At 36.1% G+C, this 18,904-nt stretch overlaps 1 protein-coding gene across 1 annotated transcript in view; it reads left to right on the top strand.

Moving 5' to 3' along the window:
* The window catches only part of MOXD1 (monooxygenase DBH like 1), a 51,729-nt gene that overhangs the window by 19,322 nt on the left and 13,503 nt on the right, over positions 1–18,904 (top strand). Inside the window, exon 5 of the mRNA XM_063290725.1 lies at positions 17,296–17,475. Within this exon, the coding sequence (XP_063146795.1) occupies positions 17,296–17,475 (180 nt within the window). The remainder of the gene's footprint in view (positions 1–17,295; positions 17,476–18,904) is intronic.

The following is an 18,904-nucleotide window of genomic DNA, read 5'->3' on the forward strand; positions in this document are numbered from 1 at the left end:
GAACTTTTCTTTCCCTAATCAAGCTCCAGGAATAAAGTGATTACCATGGTTAGAGGTTAAGAGTCTCTCTCTCTCTCTCTCCATATGTATGTATGTATGTTTGTGTGTATATACACACACAAGTGCATACACGAACACATTTATATGCATGTTCACTCACACACTGTCGAAAAACTGACATGATAACGTCTTTAAAATAAATCTGAACTGAATAATCTGAAACCTATGTACTTTTAATTACAGTTTTTATTGGTTTTTCTGTTGTTCTAACAAGTTGTTTTAGCAATTTCCATCCATGTTGGTGCTAATAAATATGCAGTCAGTTATTGAAGCACTTAACCATTTCACTTTGTAACTAAAACATAAAGCAAGCAATGGGCGTGGTTTGCCCTGAAAAGACCTAAAGTCCTTAACTCACTACTCCCTGGACCACTTTGCAAATTTACCACATACAATGCAGAACCTCTTTGTTCGTACCTTTTGGGATGGCAGGCTGTTACTGATGTATCAAATCATCACGGTGCTAAATTGCCATCTGTAGAGTACCGCTTAAGTGAAGATTGTCAAACCTATTTGGAAACAGTTTTTCATAGTGGTCTTTTAGTATAGGCAGCTTCATGGAATAGAATATCTAGATTCCCATCCATAAAATTCTATCTTTTTGTACAACCATTTTAATATTTGTAGGATGGAGAATTTTGTGATATAAAGAAAAGCACTAGGATTACCAATGGAAAAATAAATGTGTGATAAAAATATAAATAGAATCCAAAGAAGCAAACTCTTTTCCTTTCTCTGACTTAAGAGAAAGACATAGAATCTGATTCAGTCGAGAGGTGTTTATCAGAAACTCAACTCAGCTTTATAGCCAAAAATTGCAACCAGCTGCCATGACTGAAAAAATCTGACCACAAAAATCCAACGAAGTTTACATTGCTTACCATAATCTGTACCCACTTAGATTTGGTAAGTTTCCTAAATCAACAGATATCATAATCTTATCATAGTCTTACACAGCTGTCTGTAACCATGCTAATTGCATTTATTTAGATGAAGGTTTAGAAGTAGCAAATGTTTACTCTTCTCCAATCTTCAGAAAGTCACCAGAATCTTTACTTTTTTAAAACTTTCTATTATGTTATTTATTCTTTCTTAGACCATTTAAACTCATTATCTTTGAGGGAAGTATACAAATACCTATTTATTATTTATTTATTTATTTATTTATTTGATTTCTATAGCCGCCCATCTCAGCAAGTGACTCTGGGCAGCTTACAACAATAAAACTATAAAACAATTAAAACAATTACAATTAAAACAGTTAAAATATAAATATTTATTTATACCTAGTACAAATGAAGCCTGAGCAAAGCATGTATAGATGAAATCCGATACCCTTAGATCAATTATACAATTTAAGTACTTGTAAAAAATTCTATTTACTCCCTGCTACACTAAAAATTAAAATGATTTTGGTTACATTTTTAACTTAGCATTTACTTTTTCACCTGCTTGTTGTCGGTAATTTGTTTTCGTGCAACACCGCAAGACTCTCTGATCTCCTCTAATTCAGTTCATTCTCACCTTTCTCTTTACTGTGAAGTGCATTTTGGCCTACAGTATAATAAGTGTACTATGAGTCAAGCTTGATTTCTGATGACATGGACACATTAATATATATTTTCATGGCAGGAATATGAAACTGGGTTTACCATGTCAGTCTTTGGGGGTTATTTTTAAATTTCCAATCTAGCCTGCACCTCTGGATTCTGAGATGGTCTCCCATGCAATAACTTGCCAAGTCCAATCTTGCCAAACTTTTTGAGATCAGGCTAGTTCAGATAAGTGTTCAATGTACTTGGGCTTTTTACCTGTTCCTAATAGCAAATACTGTTCCCCAGCCTTCTCTGTGCAGCACCACTGCTCCATCCTTCCCATTCTCCTCCACAGCTCTCTCACTTCTCCTTCTTATTCTTTCCAACCCAATAAAAAGAATTGGAAAGACATTTTATAAAGGGTCTTGGGTCCTGTCTGGCCATCAGCAGGAGAACTCTCTGAAAACAATAAAATTGGATCAAATTTGGTATGGTGGAGAAAGCTGGCAAAAGAATGATCTAATTAGAAAGTGGGCAGGGGTTGCAAAGAAAAAAATCCCACACAATTCTCCCTAATGCATCCATATAGGCAGGGTTTCCCAAACAGTGCGATGTACCTCCCTTGGGAAGGTGTAGACAGAGTCCAGGGGAGGTGTGAAGAACCTTTTAGTTACATTGCTACAATAAGTCCACCTGTCCCAAAGTTCCATTGTATTGCTTTCAGTGTTCATTTTGGTGTTTGCATTTTTAGGGGAGGTGTGTACATTAAGATTTTACTAAAGAGAGTTATGATGGCAAAAGGTTTAGGAACCCCTGATAGAAAAGAACCACTTGGGGAGTGGCTCAGAAAGTTGGCAATTGCTCAATACTCAACCGCCCACACTCCTTCCTCCAAGTCTTGTGATCCGGGATGAGCATGTGCAGCACACACGAACAGACAACAGGAGTGAGAGCAGAAATGTACACATCGCTCAGAGACGCAACACATTATTTGGTACAAAAAAGAAAATAAAGAAACAGAGACATCTCCTTTGGCCACTGGTGGCAAAGCATTTGAAAGGAATCTGGACATTGTGTGCTTGTCCTGATTACCAGGAAACACACTGAGACAATGACTTGGTCTCTAATATTTATTAGTAGTACTTAACAAGAATCCTAACAAACTGAGGAAGCGTGGGAAAAACCCAGCCATATAAACCCCAAGGGTTAAGGCGGTCCCGATCTGTGTCTCTTTGAATGGCTGAACAGTTCCTCAGTGCTACGCATGCGCTTGACAGTCTGGGTGGGAGCCCCCTGCTCGCCATCCTTACTCATGACACTGCTTCTGTATTCCCTTTGTCTTACCAACTTATCTGTACTGCTGCTTGCTTGAGCATGCAGATCTAACAATCTCTCCTAAATTTACAGGGATGCCAACCCTACATATAGTATTGAATTACAGAAGAGGAGCAAAACAGAAAGACATCACTGTGCCTATTTTTGATGCTTTGGGGTGAATCATAAGACAGACAATGGCGATTTAGAATTCTCCCTGTGAGGAGATTAGTGAGCAGTCCCTCATGTAATGTGTATTGTATACTTGATATGGATGGATTTCCTCTGATGTAAATGCAGCTGGAATAGGGGGCCCTTTGCATGTTACCCTAGCTTTGTGGGAATCATTGTTTTTATGGATGACTCTTGTGCAGCTGGGGTAACTCTTTCAGTGACATAATGACTTGGGAGACATAGGCCCTGATTGCATGAGATTTCCCTTGTACAGTATGTTGTGCACACCCCCCAACATCAGGAAAGTCCCAAATTTGCATTTAGAACCTATATAACTGATCGGTGTTTAAGCCATTTAAGCATTCTCTGTGTAGGAAACACTATTTCTGATGTGGCCAATGTTATTAGTAAAGAACCTCTATACCGTTAGCAGAAATGTGTTTGTTTTTGCTGAAGGATATGAAATTAAGTAATGAATCTTGCTGATTCCTTGGATTTTAATAAGAATTTCTACATTGGCATGATATTCATGACTTGCTGTTTTAGTGGCCTTGCTTTACATTGTGCAAATGGGTTATATGTATGTATTTCTTATATATTTCAAGCTGCAGGTTATCAACGATCAGGGGAAAAAATATAAAACAGAAACTATGGCGTTCAGTTGTCAGTTCTGCAAGAATCATCATAATCCCTTGTAATTCCATATATATCTGTATTTTACAGTAGGTAAACCAGTGCTAAAAAAAGGTTTTTTTTTTCAAGATTATCACCATGTATTCAAACACTGGTATAGGTACCTGATTAAGCAAGCAAGACAGTTTGGTTAAATATGATTTTCAGATAGGCGTCCTTTGCGTTATTCTTATTGAAGTTGTATTTCTCAAAGAATGATCACTGGTGGTCTGCAGAGATCTAGTGGATAGTCACTGCAGCCTCTCTATGTTCATTTCCAATCAGCTGGCCAGGCCAGCGTTCAGTCACCGTCTCAATCCCTGCTTCCCTGTGTTCACCACAAGGGAGTCGATTCACAAAAATGCATCAGTGGCTGGAAAGTGGTTCCTTGCAGCATAGGAGTGATGATGCAGCTAGCAACATGAGTACTTAAATTCTAAAAATACTAAATACTAAAAACTGTCAGCAGTGAACAGGTTTTGAGTGCAGTTATTGGCTGTGAAACCGTATGTGTTCTGCTAAGAAGAACTATGACCTTGCACAAGATACCCCCAAAAGAAGTGTGAATAGGAATTACAACAATGAATATCTAAGAATGGGATTTCATTAGGCTGTAGATTTGCTTTCCCCTAACTTCCTAATACTCAAAGAATGTTTCATATATATATATATATATACACACACACACACACACACACATACACATACATACACACAGACATGCACACATATACACACAGACATATGTATATATGTATATATAGAAATATATACTGTATGTGTGTGTGTGTGTGTGTGTATACACATACACTATATATATATATATATATATATATAATTTTCATTAAGAATTTTGATTACAATAGTAGAAACTAATACAAACTAAACAAAGAAAGAAAAAAGAGTAGTAAGAAAGAATAAAAAGTGCAAGAAAAAGAAATAAGAAGAAGAAAAAAGAATATAATAAAGAAAAAGAAAAGAAATATATAAAGAAGTGACTTCCAATCTTCATCACAAGTATAAACAAGTTTAGTAACTCTTCACCCCTTATAAGGTTACAAACACATATTGCTTCATCCAATATCCCATCCATTATCTATAAGCAAATCTATAAAACGTCAACTTTTCAATCCTGGTATCAGCAAAAAGCCCATAAAGGTTGCCAGAGCATTGCAAAAAAACAAAAAACAAAACTTTATTTTAACCTTGATCAGATAAAACACCTTTATATTCTTTCCTTTTACTTCTAACAGTTTCAATCAATACTTGATTGAATTATTGTCATAGGATTTGATCTCTCTTCAGTTCTTCTTTATCCCATCACTCAGATTTCTTCAAGGCTTTAACAAGCCTTTTTTGTAGATCCAATCAGAAAACATTTTCCAGGTCATTCTCTTGGTTTATCATTTGTATTTCCCTAACTTCAGCCAGTTTCTTTTGTATATCCAGTAAAGCATCCTTTTTCAAATCATTCTCTTGGCCTGTCATCTGTAGTTCCACTTTCGGTACTTTTTCTGTCTTGTAAGATCAAATTTGTTCCACATCTGTCACTCCTTCATTAGCATCTTTTGGACATAGTCTATCCATAGAAGCAGACATCATTACTGACAGTGTTAATATTGTAGTTACTAATTTCTGGCTCCATTCATCAAAAATCTCCTTTAATGTTCCAATGTTATAACGTTTTATGTCATTTTGTAAGTCCCAGTATTAATTGACATCAAAAACAGGCTTGTATTTTTTTTCATTCTGCTCAGAATTTTAGTCCCTTCTAATGTCCAGTTTCTAAAATCATAAAGAAACTTATCTTTGTTATGACTTACAATAGCCAAGATAGCCAAAATAAGTCTGTTTCCCACAAGAAGCTATTTATTTTTTATAGTTAATTCCAAAATCAAGTAAAAGTCAATATTCCAAATTTATCTGGACCTTTAATTGTTTATAACTTTCTTAGATCAAAAATTTATATAGTTTTTTGCTGTTTATTTCAAATTATTTAAGTTCTTAAGCTTATAATTAATTTTTCTTTTGTTCAGAGTTGAAGCTAAAACTCACCCAATGACTTTTCAAACTTGTTGTTCTGAAGGTCTCTGATAGCTTTAAGATGGTTAATAGGCAACTTCTGAAAGTAATTAGAAAGTGAAGTTTGTGAATTTAGTGTCCTTTAAAAGGCTCTGCTGCTTTTGTGAGCAAGGTGGCTGATCCCTTTGTCTCCTGGCTCTCAAACCCACAGAAAACCACTTTCCTGTGGTCTCCTTGCAAGGAGCAGACATCCAGAGCACATGTGGGCAACCTCCCATCCTCACCTTGGCCAGAGAGGTTCCAAGGAGCTGGGCTACTCACCAGTACCTTGGCCTTTGCTGCGGTTGTCAGCTCCACTTTCACAGAGGTGTCTTCAGCTTGCCGTATGTCCCCTGGAAGTCCCACTCAATTAAAAAATGTTCTTGACCAGTGGATTTGTCTTAAGACTTGTTGTTACAGTGGCATGGAATACGTAAAACCATTCAGGTGGTAAATAATTATTATTGTTGTGCACCACCCAGATTCATTCAACTGTAGTATATACATTCTGTTAATAAATCAATGCAAACGTATGAACTTCATTTGGAATGATTTTCTTCATGCAAAATTTAGCTTTAAAAGGCCTCTAACAATGGACAGGATGGGAAGACATTCACAAATATAACTATACACCTTATCTGATTTCCTGAAAAATGTGAACTCCCATGCTCCTAAAGATGAAAACATTGGGAAGCGGTGGTGGTTTTATTCGGCGATCCGTGCCTTTTCCAAATGTTCATATAGGGACCTGTGATTGCAGGAAGCTTGAAAAACACTGTGCTAAAGGCTTCAGGATCAGAAAGAGCATTGCTGTCATGAGTATGGATGGCGAGCAGGGGGCTCCCATCCAGACTGTTAAGCGCATGCGTAGCACTGAGGAATTAGGTAGCCATTCAAAGAGACACAGATTGGGACCGCCATAACCTTTGGGGTTTATATGGCTGGGTTTTTCCCACGCTTCTTCAGTTTGTTAGGATTCCTGTTATGTACAAGCAATAAAACATTAGAGACCAGTTCCTTGTCTCAGCGTGTTTCCTGGCAGTTAGGACAATTGCAGCTACAAGCTTCCCTAGAATGTATATGAATATCTTCAAACCCAGCAGTATATAAAGCAAAATGACTCACAACAGAGATTTGGGCTTGTTCGGATTCCCTCAAATAAGTATCTTATTGCTTTTCTGCAACTGCCAAATTCTAACCTAGCAGTTAGTATTAGACTAATGATGGACATTGCCTGAGCAATTGAAGCTGCAATCATTAGTCTCCTTTTTGGTATAAGTGTGGTTTTTCTTAATATAAAATAACGCGGCCCCAGGAAATTTTAACAAGACTGTGATTTCACCATCTTGGGTTTTAGATTTTAGATTTTAGAGTTTTTATTATATTTGTATATTTACATTTTTATAATGTATCTTTTTAATTGATATTTAATTCCTACTGTTTTAATTTCTTTGTAAACCGCCCAGAGTTGTTTTCGAGATGGGTGGTGTAAAATATGATAAATAAATAAAATAAAAATAAAATATAGCATGCACAGAATTGTATTTTATGTGTTCATGTATTATTTTAGGCATTTTAATACATAGGGTAAGATTATCAAGAAGAATTATTTGAAACTTGTGATAATCTATAATCAGACCACTTGGGACAGCAGATATTAACATTAATATTACCCTTAATACTTCTAAGCCCTCAGGAGGTAAATGCTTATTATTTATTGCTATAAACATCTGGGTACGTAGATATAAAGGCAAATTAGAACTCATTTTCTTCCCTTGTTTTAAAGTATTCTAACAGCAATGAGGTTTCAACCCAGTGATGTAATTTTTTAAAGGAAAATTACAATAAAATTTCAGTAGAACAATTTCTAAAATAGATGGCATTATTTATTGTATTTTTGCTTATATTGTGAAAGAATTCAGTTTCAGTCTAATCATTATGTCTCATGGTCTGCAGTGCAAGCACGTGAAATGTGATACTTAGCTATATTTTGCAGTGTGTAAATGATCTACTGAAACCATTCCAAGTAGGGGAGGCTGGTTTCCAGTTTTAGCCTGCCCGAGACATGAATTTGTAATATAAAGGAAGGTGAGGAGTGATGGCTCCCCATTTCTTTCTTCAGGAGATGTGCTTTACATAGGATTTTTCAGCTCTGTAAAGTCAGCTGATATGTTAAGATACTCACTGGGTTGTACAGCCTTTTTCCATGCTTTGCCGTACAACTTGTAGAGAAAATTGGAATTCCTTATTTGCCTATACAGTAGGTTCTTCATCTGTCTAACTGGGTTTATGTTATGATTTCTTCAATAATTTTAACTTCAGCATACACCAACTCCAGTTTAAGCATGAATATAGTTCAGGGTTGTCTCACAGAGTTGGATTTTTAATTTGATCCAGATATTGAGGGTAGGAAAAAGGGTATGCAGCTTTCAGCAGAAAAATACAGCCAAACTCTCTAACGTACTGTATATAGGTAGTCTTTGCTTAATGACTGCCCTGTTTAGCAACCATTCAAAGTTACGATGGCACTGAAAAAGTTTATGACCGGTCCTCACACTTACGACTGTCACAGCATCCCCACAGTCACATGATCGAGATTCAGGCACTTTGCAACTGATGGGCATTTACACCTGGCACAGCGTCCCACAGTCATGTGATCGCCATTTACGCAGTTCACAGCTGGCTTCCATCAAGCAGAGCCAATGGAGAAGCTGACAGTAAAATCGCAAGTCTTGATCACGTGATGTCTCACTTAACAACTGTGGCGGAAGTGATGTCGTAAACCTGTCATGATCATGTGATATTTCACTTAGCGATGGTGTTGTTGGTCCCAATTGTGGTCATTAAGTGAGGACTAGCTGTACTTACTTTTTCTCTTTCTATTTTATCAGACAGAAGTAAAATCTTTCTTTATTCCAGCTGTACCCATTACATCTGCAAATAACTTGCAGATGTAATGGGACTTCTGAGATTCTAGTTTTAGTACATCTAAAAGACACTATGTTATGAACGGTTACCCTATTCTTTGAGGAATTTAGACAATAAATGCAAGAATCCACCAGTCTTTTGAGGAATCTAGATGGAGTCTTCCCTTTGATTTCTTATTTAAAGTGATATATCCAACAAAGTTGAACATGTATTTTCCTATCTCTATATAACAGAATGTTCTATTTATAACTTGTCAATTCAAATATAGCCTTGCAGTTTATAAAGCTAGAGTGCAGGGGTAATCTCTTTTGCTAAATCCATAATTTTAGGAGTATTTTCTCATAGAAAATTGTAGTAATGCTTCATCCATCTATTACATTTATATCCTGCCCTTTTGCTTTTTTTAAAGGCGCAGTCCTGCAACCAAATATAAGATCAAAGGAGAAGCGCAGTGGGACACAACAGTTCCTCTGCTGTGTGTCCTAAAATGTTGAACCATGCATATCAGTGTTGCACACCACCATTGCTGCTTTAGACATAAAGTTCCTGAAATGTGTATGCATAGCTGTGTTTGTTTTAATCCTTTAAATCTAAACCCATTCCAACTGTCCTTTTAACAACTTTATTTTAAAATATTAATCTGGATGTCATGATATTTTAGTAGCATGCAATATAGCAACCATCACAACATGTTTTTGCTTCTGCCATTATTTCTGTGACAGCTTCTTATGTACAGAAAAGCATTTCACAAACTACTGTAAACTTTAAAAGCAGCTAAAATCATGTAGATTCATGAAAGAATCCAAACTTTATAGTAATACCTTTATTAAACCAAAGAAGATGACATAATAACATAAAACAAAATAAATCAAATCAAATCATGACCTAAAAGGAAGAAAGGAAAATAGGATAAACAGTCTTTAAAAGGGCTTTTGAAATCTGTCTAATGCTGAATTAATAATTCAAACCCAGTTTCTCCTTAAAAAGCGTTTTTTGCAAGAAAGGTAACTATATATCTTTCTATGATTATATTTCTAATTTTGAGCTGATATATAGGACTATTGTTTTGATGAAGCAGTCAACACTTAAAAAAGTGATTTCTTTCTCCTGGCTATAGGCAATGTTTACTGCAACCCATAATGAATTATTTTTGATAACATGCTGGATATATGCTCTACCCCTCTGAGAAAATTTCCTACATGTTATATCATGTTCACAAACTCTTTGAAGTTTAAAAACAGAATTGTGATACAAATGCCTCATTTTATTCTGAAAATAATTGATTTATAATAGTGGATAGCACAAACCTGCCCAAAAGCTATTGCTTACTACTGACTGGAAACGTTAACAAAGAAGTGAAAAGAATCACATCAAGGCCATCTCTTCTGTGTATACAACGGTTCAGCAAACCTTGCCTCTGATCCATCCTAGGTGCCTGATTGGTGTGGCACTCAGGGATGGTTGTCTCTGGTAGGAGACTTTGGTGGTGTAGTGGTGGCAGTAGTAGCAGAAGGACCTGATAGTAGTAGTGCCCAATATCCATTCTCATTTGTAACATGGAGCTCAATGACAGCACGTAGCCCGCTCGACAGCCTCTAAATTGCTGACAGCAGATGTGATGAAGTGAAGATGCTTCCCATCACCAGTCTCTCAGGAGGTTACTGCATTTGAATCCCCATTGCCTGCCTGCTCCCCCCACCTCTCTCTCTCTTACACACACACACACACACATGTGTGCACACACACAAGCGTGCACGCACACACACAGTGCTCTGTTCCACCTTGAACCTCCCTTGTGGGAAAACATGTTTTCTTTTTTCATCTTAACAGATCACCATGATCCATCATGAAATCTATTTTATGCATTTCAAACTGTTGGTTGTTTGTATGTTCTGATACATTATAAATCATTAAGCATCTACACCTGTGTTTCTCAAACTTGGCAGCTTTAAGATATGTGGATTGGGGGATTCTGGGAATTGAAGTTCACATGTCTTAAAGTTGCCAAGTCTGAGAAACACTGATATACACTCTGCAAGAAATGATTTCCTGCTAACACAGATTTTAACTTGTGTGGCTGCAGGATGCATAAAACAACTGAATCTAGACAACTAATTAAATAAGCCTCAGTTATTTTGTGGGAAGGAGAGCAGAAAGAAAACTATTTTCATGCTCCTTTTAGTTCATACTGATCACAAGTTTGAGAGTCTGCCACCAAACCCCAGTATCATGGAATGGCAGGCAAAAATCAATATAATCTTATGATGAGAATAGTTTAATAGTATTTCTCTTCATAAAACAGCATAGATTTTAACTTTTTACTTGCAATTTTAGAAGTATGAAGAATGAAAAAGATATTCAGTGAAAGAAAGGGGAGAAGTATAGCATTACAGTACATGTAATTTTGGATGAATAACCCTTTGATTCAAAATTCAAGCATATTCTTGCATGCTTTCAGCAATCATGAGCTGACTCAGTTTAATGTTTCTATGTCACAAATCGTTGTAATAATTTATGATACATAACATAAAAATATGGTTTATATTTCCTGAAAGGGATGATGCATGTCATATTGTAAAATTATACATACTTACCCAACTTTTGCTTTGCTTGGCTCACAAAACTGCATAGATATTTATAAAATTATTGATCCAAACATTTCTTAAATTTTATTATTAGACTAACCTAGGAAAATATGACTCTATCAATTAAAAAAAAAACAAGCTGGATTTTTAATGCACTTGGTCATAGTAACTGCAGGAGTTGTGGCACGTTTTTTTTTAACTTCATAGTTCGAGACCCTGTAACAGCTTTCATCTCAAGAGGTGTCATCCTGAGGCAGCCTTCTCCAACCTAGTGTTTTCTAGAAAAATCAATTCCCAGAGCTGACTGGGGACTATGGAAGCTGCAGTCCAACACACTTCCAAGGATATCAGGTCAAGGAACAATGATCTAAGGAGCCAGCTTCTCTTTTTCTGCAAACTTCTTATAAGACATCTTCTTAGAAAATGGCATGGCTTTGCATAAATGCCTCTGTGAATGCCCTATCACTACTCTTGGCTCCTTGAACTCTGACCTTATATAAAAAACATGGCTTTCAGCAATCATGAGCTGACTCAGTTTAATGTTCCTATGTCACAAACTTGTTATTGTGCAATTTGTTCTGGAACACATTCTTTAGCTAATTGCTGTATTGGAGAGACACTAAATATTGCCTGGTGCTATGAGAATTATAAATGTGCAGCCACACACTTGAAGCCCTAGGAGAAAACAGTGGGAGGCATTCATTCTGTCCCAAGGGTTGAACCAGTTTCCAGAGTTTCTGGGCTGTACATTTTCATACTTAATACAGGAGTATACAGGTACGAGAAAGGACAGTTCCTCCTTTTATGCTTTCTATTCTCACTGCTTCCTAAATTTTAATTAATTTCTCTTGATAATCTTATTTTAAAATGTCAGTTAATTGCCATCCTGCAGCTTGCTTCTTCCTGCTTTTTCTTCCATACGTACATTGATAGCTAGATTTGAACTTTGCTGTGGTATAACGTATCATTAACATCTTTAACTCATGGCTGATACAGGTCATGAAGTCATTACCAAAATTGTCCCTTATATACTATGTTGTCCAGAAATCTACACTAGCACACTAGTGAAAGCTTGTAGACTTGCCTTCTTATAATTGATTTTCCTGTCAACTATCCAAGCTCATGTAAAATAACATACTATAAAAACTAGGAATGTAAGTGGTTTCTCCTTGAAAAGCAAGTTAATTAATCAAATGTCTTAATTACTTCTGAAAACATGCATACTGAAAAGGCAAGTGCAGGCTCAAAAAACTTTTCAGAGGCAAATCATACACAGTTGAGTTTTACTTCAACTGAAACACAACTCAGAAAGGAAAGAGAGACCCAAACTGTATAAATTGAGAAGATATCTGCAAAAGCATCTGAAATACACATACCAAGGGTCTTCCACATGAATCCATGCAATCTGTAGCTGAGAAGATAAAGGGATAGTATCACAAAAAAGGAGGAGTTTGATTTTCGGTGACTGAAATTGCAAGATCTGGCAAGACCAGTTGCCAATGTTTTATTTCAAATGTTTCTCTGAGAAAGTAGGGAGGGGGTTGGGTTATGTTGGGCTGGGGGGTTGAAAATCTAGTAATTTATTTGTAGGTCTAAGAACAGGCCTAATGTGGCTGTGAAGGGCAAAAGTGGGGTTTTAATGTGGGCTTTGATTTGACCATTATTTCATCAGTGAATATGCATGAACTATACACATGCATATGATGTCTCCCACCCAGTGTGTAGGGACTAAATTGAATGATTTACTGCTATGGTGGCCCATTGTATTAAAAAAAGTAAAGACTACACTTGAGCCAATTATATTCACTACCACCTGAAGGGTCCTGTTTTACTGCAAGGAGCTCAGAGAGGTGAAATGCATGTTTTGTGATGTTAATGGGTAATAAGAGAGGAAGCTGTTAGGTCCCTGCCTACCTAAACCACACATATATTTGTATGTATATACCACACATACATCAACAGTGATCTGCCTCAATGAGGTGCATCTCTCAAATAGTGCCTATGACACACACACACCATTCTCTTCAGCATTCAAAGCGTTTTAGGCTCTTGATTGTGACTGGAGAGAAGCAGTGAGCGGGGTCTTGTTTTCTTCAATCATTTAAGCATCTAGTCCCAGCCAGCTGAGATCCTGCGTCTAAGCATTTTTCTCTGCTGCTGAGATATTCCCTAGCATGCTTTATATATATATATTTGTGTGTGTGTGTGTGTGTGTGTGTGTGTGTATACATATATATATATATACACACACACACATACACACATACATACATACACAAACATACATACACACACACACATACATACATACACACACATACACTGTATAATATACACAGACACACACATATACACAGACACACACACATACACACACACACATACCTATATACCTATGCATATATATATATATATATATGATATATTCCTTAGCATGCTGAGAGCAGCATGCTCTCACAGCTAATTTGTTGCAAGCAGGCACACACACAGAAAGTCCATTCTTACAATAATAGACAGTATCTAAAATAATTAAACACACCTTCCTAATCTGTCTGTTAAATCTGCAGGCCCAATCATGGGTTTAGAAATGCTCATAGATAATATGTCAATTTACAAATCTGGGGAGTGATGAATACTGTTGTGTTCTTTCATCATCTTTGTTTTCTGATTCAAAAAAATCATCCCTAATACCTCATTTGGATACAAATTTGATTGAAAAGAGAGAAACATTTCAGAAACATAATCTGGAAAAAACCCCACTTTGATGATCCTAAGTCTTCTTTTTTCCCATATTGCTCACATGTGATACAAACTGGAAATGCATGTAAGATTAATGTCATTGAGTGCCTATATGAAAAATGCATCTCAAAGATTCAGTTGTACCACAAATATAAGTTAGGGAAGAGGTAAGAGTTGTTTTACTTGGTATTGTTGTATAGTAGTAGACACACAGCTAACCAAAAATTGTGAGAGGTAGCTACATATCTTTCTGTTGCTCACCAATTCACTTTATGCTACTACTGAATTTCCTTTAAATCTGGGAAGATAGAACATCCACGTTCCTATTTTATTCAGAACTGATCAGTTTTCCTAGACAATGGTTCCTTAACATTTTTTTTTAAAAAAATGGATAAGGATGGATGAGAATAATGTTCCCTTGTAAAATATAAGAGTGATTATTAAGGTCACTTACAAGATTCCATAGAAGGAGGATGTGCTGGAAAATTCCTATTTTTCTCTTTTTCTTTCTCCATTCTTGTAAGTAATTAAAAAAACAGTGTATGTTTGCATGCAATATAATATATGAGGCTTTGTTCCTTACTACTGATCCCAAGTATCCAAATGTAGAGGCATTAATTCATCAATTCATATATTTATGATCATTTAGTATGATTATTCTAGCTATGAATATTGCTAACCTTTAAAATGGAATTATAAAACCTACAAAATGAACTGCGAAGAAAGAACAGAGTTATTCCTAAAGCTTTTGGATTTGGCGAGGAAGGGAGGAGATTTTCCTTTTAATAAAAATATGAACAGAAGAATAATTATTAGAATTAATCTTAATGTTTCGGGAACTAGGCATGAAAGCCTATGAATAGCCAACTTAGTGATGACTCATTGCTTTGAAGGGAGCTATTTTTTTGAAGTTGTGGTGGAAAGCATAGCAAGTGTTAGTGTCCTAGTGAGGGAGGTGGCTGTTTCACAAGTTTGGATAAGTATCCCATTTATTTCAAGCAGAGACCAGTAGAGCATTCCCATAACCTTTACACTGATTCCTTTCTTATTTTGTTTAGATGTTCTGAGTTCTTTTGGCTTCTCACCCTTTAAAAATTCTATTTCACATCTTGTGTGGGTGGATTTGTTTATATTTCCTCTACTATAGAATTCAGTAACAAAAACACCACGTACTTTCATACAGCATGACTGCAGCTTTCATCTAAGTTTGTTCTTTTCTTTTTCTTTATCTTTTTTTTGGCTCATATACATTTTATTTTCTACAGGAGAGCATGAAGGATTAGAGAATAACATCAAGCTGAGATGCAATTAGAAATTAAATACTCAGCATTAAACACTGATTGCAGTGCTGTTTTGCCTACATAGCAAGCAATTTTGAAACCTTCATAGTTCAGACAGATCAAATTAAAGGGGTAGGAGGCCTTGCTCTAAGTCCTTTCCCAGTACCGAGTGACATATTGAAGTCCTGCTATCAATTCTGAAAATTGCATGATCTGACATCGTCATTAATTATATATATTACCTCTATTTCATATCACCCCCTGCAATCATTCTTCCTACTCACACAATCCATTTATTGATTTGTTTTAGACATTCAGTCTATATCTGTTATGCTCACACATGTTTTTGTGCACATAATTTTTTTGTTATAGTTTATTTATTAAAAATTTAAAGGAACAGAATTGTATGTGTGTGTGGTATGTGTGTGTGTGTATATGTGTGTGTGTATGTATGTGTGTGTGTGTGTGTGTGTGTATATATCATAGAAAGAGACATAGTGGATACAAGATAAAGTATCAATAAATAAACTATTTACAGTTATAATAAAAATCATTATTTCATTCATTCATTCATTAAATGTATAGAACTTAGTTCATTATGTCATTTTAAAAAATAACTAGAAATCTCTATAAAACTCTGACCATGGTATCAAGATTGATATTACCACTATTTGCCATTGTTTCAGACAGATGTACATAATCATGTAAGGAGAAAAGAAGAAGAAGAAAAGGAAAGAAAAAAAAATTAATATTAAAAAAGAGAAAAATCAGTAAAACAATATTGGGAAGCTACATAGTTTTAAATTCCCTCCCATTGTACCTGACTGATGATTGCATCAACATATTTTTAAACACTGTAATTGTCTCTAATTACTGTCCTTAGTTTAATTTTCCCACCATAAGAACTGTTCTCTAAGTGTCTAAGTTTGCCTTGTTGTGTGATAAAGGATATACAGGGGAGCAATTCTTGCTTAAATTTAATCAAACTTGTTTCTGAATATATACTGTTAATTTTACCATTGCTGCATATTCCACAAGCTTGGTTTTTGAGTCTGATATTGTCAGCAAAATGTCTCTTTTCCAATTTTCAGACAACTTTGTGCTCATGGCTATCAGCATATATCTTAATCAATTGTGATATTTTTTATTTATTTGTTATGGAACAATTCCCAGTCAGAAAAAACTGAGGTTTCAATTCAAACAGTTTTTATTTTTATATTTTTTTTAATAATGGGGTGTATTTCTTTCCAGTATTTTTTTAAGGTTTTTTACATGACCATCACACATGATAAGCATGGGAAGGGAAATATGCTTCATTTGAACAGGTTTGACTGAGTTGATCAAGTACAACTCTTTTATTTAGCTATTTTGAAAACTAAATCATTGGAGCAAAACTAGCAAAAGAAATAAATTTGAATAAAAAGCAAGAATGCCCAGTGTTTCCACACGCAACTTATTTTTCTCTCCTTAGGCATTGCTCTCTCTGTCCCTCTATTATTTCAAAGCATTTCTAAGATTCTGCCTTAGATTAGACTCTTATTCATTTATTTGAGTGCTGCCTATCCAAATTAGCCATAGTTCTCTAGGATCCCAAGCAAACATCTTTGATATCAACTGCTATTTGATCCTTTTAACTGGATAAATTAGATTGAAACCTTCAGTATGCAACTCTTAGAGTTATGGTTGTATCCAGTGTCTGGACTACCAACCCTGGCCCTCCACCTCCAAATGTGGGAAATCTGGGAGTTGTAGTTCAAAATACATGGAAGGTACCAGATAAGGGATGATTGATTTAATATGTTGTATAAATCTAGGATATATGTGCAATTTGTATTTTGGCTTCTTCATAACACTATTTAAGCATTTTGAAAAATTATAATTGGAAACAAGTAATGCATGACTTGATATGCTTCAAGTACAGCTAATATTTGCTTATTGTATTGACAGGTTGAACCACTCATTCAGAAGGATCATGAGAATGTAGTGCATCATATTCTTCTCTATCAGTGCAGCAGCAGTCTGAATGATAGTGTTCTGGATTATGGCCATGAGTGCTATCACCCAAACATGCCAGATTCATTTCTCACCTGTCAAACAGTCATTTTTGCTTGGGCTATTGGAGGAGAGGTAAGATAAATACCTACTGAAATGTCTTTATCAAATAATGTAACTATTCCTTGAAGTCATGCTAGAATTTTGGGGACTCCATAAATGCAGTTTTCTTGGTAGAATATTTTAGCAGGGTTTTGCCATTGTCTTCTTCCAGGTATCTTTCTTGAGTTCCAAGTTTAGCCAAAAGATCTGCACTTCTTAAGTGGTTTCCCCACCCAAATACTAATTAAAGGCACCCTTGTTTAGCTTCTAAATTCAGCCAAAGTTGGCTCAATGCTGCACACATTCTATAGAGTAAATGCTTTTGAAGTATTTTTCATTAACTGAGTGATTACAGAACTATTATATTTTTATGTGGAGTCCTTGGTGCTCTCTGAGCCTTGTTGTTTTCTTGCAGACATTTCATTGCCAGACTAGGCAACATCTTCAGTGTGAAAAGGGAGTGGGCCTTGCTCTCTGTTTATATACCGTGGTTTGTCCTGCTTTTGTTGGTGGAGGTGTTGTTGGTGGAGGTGTTGTTCTCTCCTTAGGAGTTTCTTGATTGGGCTGTTGTTTGCTGCTTGGTTTATTTATTTATTTTTCGAATTTTGCCACCACCCATCTCCCCGCTGAATATTGGTTGATTGACTGAATTAATAGTTCCTTGATTAAGGTATAATGTACTGTTTGATTGTTCATCTGGTGTTAATCCTAGTGCATAGCTGGGTGTTGATTGCTGGCCAGGTGGCGTTCTGGCCTTTTGGCTTTTCTATTGTCTCTTCTCAATGGTATGTAAATGTTATTTACCTCTGTTGATGGCTGCTTTGTCTGAGTGCCAAGCTTCCAGGAATTCTCTGGCATTTTTGGATTTGGCTTGGTTTAGGATGCTCACAGTTTCCCAGTTGAAACTATGATTGAATCTGTCCATCTGTTGTGAGATTAAGGAGTTCTCATTGTGTCTTCTGACTACTAGTTGGTGTTCGTGGATGCGCTCTGCTAGTCTTCTGCCTGTCTGTCCTACATAGTGGCTGTTACAGTCTTTGCATTGTATGTTGTAAATAACTCCTGTTTTTTCTTCTTGGGCTATTGGGTCTTTTGGGTTGCTTAAGATGTTTCGAAGAGTTTTAGTTGGTTTATGTGCTACGGTGGCACCGTGTGGTTGTAACAGTCTGTTGGTGGTTTCTGAGATGTTTCTGATGTATGGCAGTGTTATCCTTTTCATAACTTCTATTGGTTGGTTTGTAGTGGGTTGAGTGGTGAGGCACTTTTTGATAAAGTTGAGTGGGTATCCATTTTGCTGGAAGATGCTGTATAGATGATCTGTTTCCTTTTTCTGGTGTTCTGCAGTGTGTTAGTGCTCATCTGAATAATGTCCTTACACAGCTCCTCTTGTGGGAGGTTGGGTTGTTGCTTTGGTTATGGAGCACTTGGTTGGTGTGGGTAGCTTTCCGATAGACTTGTATAT

The sequence above is a fragment of the Candoia aspera genome, chromosome 1 (assembly GCF_035149785.1).
Source record: "Candoia aspera isolate rCanAsp1 chromosome 1, rCanAsp1.hap2, whole genome shotgun sequence".
NCBI lineage: Eukaryota > Metazoa > Chordata > Lepidosauria > Squamata > Boidae > Candoia > Candoia aspera.